The sequence below is a fragment of the Cariama cristata genome, unplaced genomic scaffold (genome assembly GCF_000690535.1).
Source record: "Cariama cristata isolate BGI_N322 unplaced genomic scaffold, ASM69053v1 scaffold25262, whole genome shotgun sequence".
NCBI lineage: Eukaryota > Metazoa > Chordata > Aves > Cariamiformes > Cariamidae > Cariama > Cariama cristata.
Window position 1 is genome coordinate 2,363 of NW_009605867.1, and position 6,336 is coordinate 8,698.

The following is a 6,336-nucleotide window of genomic DNA, read 5'->3' on the forward strand; positions in this document are numbered from 1 at the left end:
TCAGATGTCTCTGTGCCAGAGGGAGGTGCTGGTGCATGGCTGGGCCTCTGCCCTTGCGATGAGTTTCTGGGCAGGGAGTGACTGAGCTGCCACTCAGTCCAGGCCAGGTTGAGGCCGGATCAGGATGCAGATGGGGTGTGGGGCTGAGACCGACCCCTCTCCAGCAGCTCCCAGGGACCCTGGGGGAGGGTAGCAGGGGGGATCCGGCCTCTGCCTGGCATGAGCAAGGGCAGCAGCTCATCCCTGCATGGCCCATGGCGCTGGGCAGCCCCTGGAGCCCTGTGGGGCCAGAGCACCCCAGAGCAGGGGTGGCAGGGGCTGGGCACAGCACCATGCCTGCTGCTTGCCCGAGCAATGCCACCACCACCACCCTGTGTGCCCAGAACATGGAACTCAACAGCATCATCTACACCGTGTTTGCCAATGACAGCGACACTGGGAACGCCTCCAAAGTCAGATATAGCATCGAGGAGGTGAGCACAGTGAATTGCAGAGTGGGGCGTGCCAGAGCCAAAAGCCACCCCTGAGCCACTCCCTTGGGGCAGAGGTGCTAAGGGACCCGGCCGGGGCAGCCCCATGGCTCTGGGGGAGCAGGGGTATGTGTCAGGTCAGGAGAGCTGGCTCTGCACCCGCCGGGCAATGGGTTCAAGGTGCTGAACAGTTGCGGGCTGGGAATGAGCCAGGGGGTAGGGGGTCCCCATGGCCCGTGGGCCAAGCCTGGCTGAAGGATGGGGGTTGAGCCCCCATCTCTGCTGTGGCACCTCTGCTTCCTGCCTTGGTGACACGAGGTGACGTTCCCTACTCAGGTGATCCCAGACAGCACAAAGAATCGCTGGCTCTTCTACATCCTGCCCAATGGGAATGTGGTGCTCAATGGCTCACTGGACTATGCCAAGAACACCTTTTACCAGCTCAAGATCGTCGCCAAGGTGGGGGCCAGCTGTGCCAGGGGTGTGGGCCTGCCAGGTAAGGGATCCATGGGACTAATGGGTGCTCTGCTCCCCAGGACAGCGGGGGGATGCTGCACAACATGTTGACCTTCCAGCAGAGCTCGACCTACCTGTCCGTGGCCATCCGCGACCTGCCCAACCTAGACCCATGGTTCCTCAACGAGCCCTATTCCGGCTCTGTGCCTGAGAACTGTGCCCTGGTAAGGAGCCTGCCTGTCCCAGAAGCGTGTCCCTACCCCTGGCCCTCCCTGGGAGCTCTGAGGCCCCAAGGTGTCTGGGCCACCAGGCGTGGGGGAAGCTGGAGACGTCATAGGTCATGATGGCCATGTCCCCACAGGGTACCACTGTGTTGACCGTCACCGCCATGGACAGAGACACAGGGGTGAATGATGAAATCTCCTACAGCATCACCAGTGAGTTATGGGGCAGGGTGGGATGGGCAGGGGGTGAGCAGTGGCAGGTTGGGATGGGCAGGGGGAGTGATCAGGTAGCAAGGGACACCACAGGGAGTGGTTCTGGGCTCCCAGGTACTGCCAGCCTGCCCTGCTGGCAGAGAGAGGGCCAGGCCTGCGTTTCCTGGTGCCTGCAGCTGGTTCCTGCTGTCCCCTTGCCCTAGATGCCAATGTCCCCTTTGCTATCAGTGCCACGACAGGCACCATCACTGTGACTGGGCCCCTGGACCGTGAGCAGCTGCCAAGTGAGGAAGTGCTGCTGGAAGTCGTGGTGAGTAGGAGGAAGCAAAAGGAACCCCATCTTCTTCCTCTCCCCGGGCCCCTCTGACCTGCTCTCTCCTCCTACCCAGGCACGTGAGAAGAACCTGGACATCCATGGCATGGTGGCCCAGGCCAGCACCCTAGTGACAGTCATGGTGACCGATGTGAATGACAACAAGCCCCAGTTCTACCACTGCTCCCTCCCCAGCTGCAACTTCTCCACCAGTGCCCAGAACAACTTCAGGGGCAGCATCATAGAGCACTCCTCCTCCAGACTGCCCGTGTCCAACCTCAACATCGTCGCCCATGACCCAGACAAGGTGGGAGCCTGTCCAGGGGGCTGGGCCGGGGTGCAGATGTCTGTCCTGGCTGCACCACCCACCCTCACTCCTGCGTGTCTCTCCCTGGCAGAGCATCAACAGCAATTATGAGCTGTACCTGCAGGGTCCGAATGCCAGCGCCTTCACTGTCTCCCCTTCAAAGATTGTGGGCACAGGGGAGGTCCAGCTCCTGGTGCAAGACCCATCCTCTGTGGACTATGAGATAAGCCATGTCATGGTGGTGCAGGTGGGACCCGTAGGGCTGGCTCGCTGTGGGGACAGTCCCTGCTCCCTGCATATGCCAGGGCACTGGGGGACACAGCCCTTCTCCTGCAGGGTTCAAAAGCCAAAGCAGAACATGGCTCTGCCCTGGCCGCTTATTTGGTGCAGGGGAGCCGGGCTGGAGTGTGACAAGTCTCTTTCTCATGTTTGGGGACCCATGTGAGACACTGTCCCTTCTCCATCCTGCAGATCATTGCTAATGACACAGGGAACCCCACGGACTGCTGCTCCATGGCCACTGTGACCATCGACCTCATTGACAGCAATGACCATAACCCTGAGTTCCCCCAGAGCACCTACAACCTGAGCGTGATGGAGAACAGCCCTGCTGGGACCGTCATCTCTTCAAACATCACGGTCAGGCACTGGGCAGGGAGTAGGCACAGCTTACATCCCCCAAGCAGGTCACTGGGCAGGCCTGGCATCGCTAGTGCAGCTTGTGTTGAGGGCACTGGTCTCTCCATGCACACAGGAAGGAGATGGTGCCAGCAGGCACACAGGTTGTGGGACCCAATGCCCTTCAGGGCCACATTTTTGGGGTGGTCACTGCCAGCAGCTGGTGCCTCAGACTCAGCACTGCCCTGGGGGCTGAGGTAGGTTGAGCAGATGCTTCCTTCTCTCTTATAGGCCTACGATCCGGACAGTGGTGTCCTGGGCCAGATCACCTACCAGCTGCTCCCGGAGAGCATGTACGTAGGAGCATGGCCAGCCTTGATCGGGGCATCATCCCAGCGAGGGGGCTCCAGGCCTGAGCCCCGGTGACAGCTCCGTGTATGCCATAGCCATAAAACCTTCACGGTGAACACCACGACCGGGGCAGTGCTGGTGCAGAACGGGAGCTTGCTCGACCGGGAGACTCGCTCCATCTACTACGCCAACCTCCAGGCCAAGGATAGTGGCAACCTGGCGGGCACCACAGTGCTGGAGATCACTGTGCTGGATGACAATGACATGGCACCCATCATCACCGGCTCCTACTTCATCTCGGTGGAAGAGGGACAGAACGTCAGAACACAGATCCAGGTACGCACTGACAGAGGTGGAAGGGATGAGAGGTGTCAGAGAGGAGCAGGGACTGTCCCCAAGGTGCTGGACAGCCCCCTTCCAACCCCTGACCTTTTCAGGCCATTGACAACGATGAGCCTGGCAATCGCAACAGCAAATTGGGCTTCAAGATCTTGCCAGGACCGTTCAGTGACAACTTCACCATCGACGTGACCACAGGTGAGATGCACAGCAATGAACCGCTGGACCGCGAGACCTTGGAAGATGAGCGAGGGCAGATGGTGGTGACAGTGGAGGTGTATGACCACGGCGTGCCACAGCTCAACACCTCAGTTAACGTCACCATCACTGTGGGGGTGAGCCCTGGGAACAAGCTGGGACACGCTGGGGCAGGCCGGGTCTTGGAGCTGGGATGGATGGGCAGGGAGGGGACATGGGATACTTGGCTGTGGCAGAGCCAACATGTCCCCAGGCTCTCTGTGGGGGCAGAAGGAGTAGCTGATGCAGGGAGGGAGGAGAGGGCTTATGTGCCTGCTGCCTGCGGGCAGGCAGGTGTCCACACTCCTGTCCCCAACCTGCTGTGGGGGACCTTGTTTCCTGGAGTGGCTACAACCATGGGCTTTGTCTCCTGCAGGACGTGAATGACAACTCACCCATGTTCCTCAACCAGTCCTACGAGTTCTCAGTCTTTGAAGACTCTCCAGGTAGAAGTTGCATGGCCAGATTCATGGAACCAGCAGTGGCCCAGAGTCAGTGCCCACTGGCCACTGACTGACTGTCTCCACCTGCAGGGTCCCTCGTGGGTGAGGTGGAGGCCACAGATGCTGACCAGACTGAGATCAATTCCCGCATTTCCTTCCTAATTCAGAGGGGCAATGGCTCCAGCAACTTCTTGATCCGCTCGTCCCGCCTGGGGCCAGGGCACTACGGCGGGCAGCTGTCTGTAGACCCTGACATGTCCCTGGACTATGACACCCTGCAGCAGAAGTTCTTCTCCTTGGTGGTGCTGGCGGAGAACACGGCCGCAGACAATGTGGGGGACAAGGCCAACGTCTCAGTGGTGGTCCACATCCTAGACCTTAATGATGAGCCTCCCACCATCGTGCCAACCTCGCTGCAGGACGTGTATGTGAGTGAGAACGGCACGCAGCAGGGTCTGGTCCACATGCTGGCTGCCTCCGACTCAGACACCAACCACTCGCTGGTCTTCGAGGAGCTGGCGGTCGCCTGCTTCAAGGGGGCGAGCGGTGCTGGGGAGGTGTGCTGGGACTGGTTCATGTTGGCACCCAACGGCTCGGTGGTGGTGAACAGCTTGGACATTGACTACGAGCTGTGCGACAGGGTGGTGCTGACGCTGCGGGCTGAAGACCTGTACACCGAGAAGGGCAACCGCTACAGCCAGAATGGTACGGCATCCACTCCCGGCTCCTTCCACCACCACTGGGCATGGTGGGTGGTGGGACTTGCTTCTCCCACATCCCAGAAGGAGCTGTGGGGAGCAGGCAGGAGCCAGGATGTTTGATGACAGAGGGAGGGTGTCCCCAGCTCTTCTGGTCCCTGCCACGGTGACCTGGGCCTGCTGGGAGGATGGGGCTCCCATGGGAAGCAGAGGAGGGTGCTGTAGGGCTGCTCTATTGCTGACCCGAGCTCTGCTTTTGGGACATTTGCAGAAACCTTGCGGATCTTCATCACCGATGTGAATGACAACAAGCCGCTTTTACTGCCCACCTTGGAGACCTTTGGTGAGCAGGCATCCTGTGGGCTCCTCTCTGCACCCACGCGTGCTGTCCCACACTCCCCAGCAGTGGGGACCTTCCCCCAGCCAGCACAGGGCTGCCAGAGGTGCAGGGGCCAGGCTGGGGCTACTCGATGCTTTCCATGAAGGCTGTGGGGCTGAGGGCAGCGCGGGGATGCTCAGAGCTCTGCTGAGCCCCAGGGCTCTGTGGGCACGGGGTCTGCAGCAAGCCTAGCTGCACACCAGCATGACCGCACCATCTGTCTGTCTTTCCCTGGCAGTGATTGTCCCCGAAATCTCTCCTGTGGACCTGCAAGTGGCTACCGTGAAGGTGAGGAGCAGTGTGCATGTGTCTGTCAGTCCGTGGAGCGGGGCTTGCCCATCCCCGCCATGGGCAGGCAGTGGCCGGTCCCATCCGTGCTCCTGCCACGCTTTGTCCCTGCAGGCCACAGATGCTGACTCAGGGCCACGGGGAACCATCACCTTCTTCATTGTCAGCGTGGTGCTCGTGGAGGATAATGGGGTCAGCCGGCCTTTTGAGAACCTCTTCAAGGTGGTGACAACGCCCGAGCAGGACAGCTACGTCGGGAGCGTACAGTGAGGCCACGGGTCTGGGCCAGGGTGGGGGAAATGTGGCTCCGCTCCTGCCTGCTGCAAGGAAGAGGTGCAGGCAGGGCCAGCACAGGCTGGAAAGGGGACAATGCCACCCTGGGGTCCTGCCCTGGGCATGGTGGCAGCGTGGAGCCTGGGGGACAGTGGTGCCATCCTGGGGGCATCCTGTGCAGCCCAGTGGGATTGTTGATGCCTCTGTCCTCACAGGGTGGCCAGCAATCTCGATGGCTCACTGAAGGGGCAGTACCAGGTGATGGTGGAGGCTCGGGATGGCGAGGCACCAGCACACACAGCACAGACTGTGCTGAATGTGAGTGTTACCCCCACCCCAGCCCCATTCGGGGATACCCCACGCCCTGCCCAGCCCCACTCACTCCTGCTCTCTGCACGCAGATCTTCACGGTGGATCAGAGCTACCGCGTTCGCCTCCAGTTCGTGACAACGGTGGATGAAGTCCAGAGTAACTCCGAAAATATCAAAGTGTAAGAGGTGCCGGGCTGGGGCAGGGGGGTGCATGGCTGTGCAGTGGGGGGACACGAGTGTGCAGGCCAAAACCCACCGGCCGTGTCTCCAGGCCAAAACCCACTGGCCATGTCTCCCAGCTTCACAGACCGTGAAGGGGATGAGGCAGGCAGGTCCCCACCGGAGCTGGGTGCTGCAGGGGTCCCAGTTGCATCCTATGCCCACGGGCAGAGCAGCAGGATGCACGGCCCAGCCTC

General features: G+C 60.8%; 1 protein-coding gene across 1 annotated transcript in view; it reads left to right on the plus strand.

Moving 5' to 3' along the window:
* Positions 1–6,103, plus strand: part of CDHR2 (cadherin-related family member 2) — a 7,725-nt gene extending 1,622 nt beyond the window's left edge. The window contains exons 6-23 of the mRNA XM_009696168.1: positions 384–473; positions 807–929; positions 1,007–1,150; positions 1,288–1,363; positions 1,567–1,673; positions 1,753–1,983; positions 2,075–2,230; positions 2,455–2,622; positions 2,893–2,954; positions 3,048–3,288; positions 3,390–3,626; positions 3,905–3,974; positions 4,062–4,676; positions 4,941–5,012; positions 5,287–5,336; positions 5,451–5,602; positions 5,825–5,927; positions 6,011–6,103. Of these exons, the coding sequence (XP_009694470.1) occupies positions 384–473; positions 807–929; positions 1,007–1,150; positions 1,288–1,363; positions 1,567–1,673; positions 1,753–1,983; positions 2,075–2,230; positions 2,455–2,622; positions 2,893–2,954; positions 3,048–3,288; positions 3,390–3,626; positions 3,905–3,974; positions 4,062–4,676; positions 4,941–5,012; positions 5,287–5,336; positions 5,451–5,602; positions 5,825–5,927; positions 6,011–6,103 (2,790 nt within the window). The remainder of the gene's footprint in view (positions 1–383; positions 474–806; positions 930–1,006; positions 1,151–1,287; positions 1,364–1,566; positions 1,674–1,752; positions 1,984–2,074; positions 2,231–2,454; positions 2,623–2,892; positions 2,955–3,047; positions 3,289–3,389; positions 3,627–3,904; positions 3,975–4,061; positions 4,677–4,940; positions 5,013–5,286; positions 5,337–5,450; positions 5,603–5,824; positions 5,928–6,010) is intronic.
* The last annotated feature ends 233 nt before the right edge of the window (positions 6,104–6,336 follow it).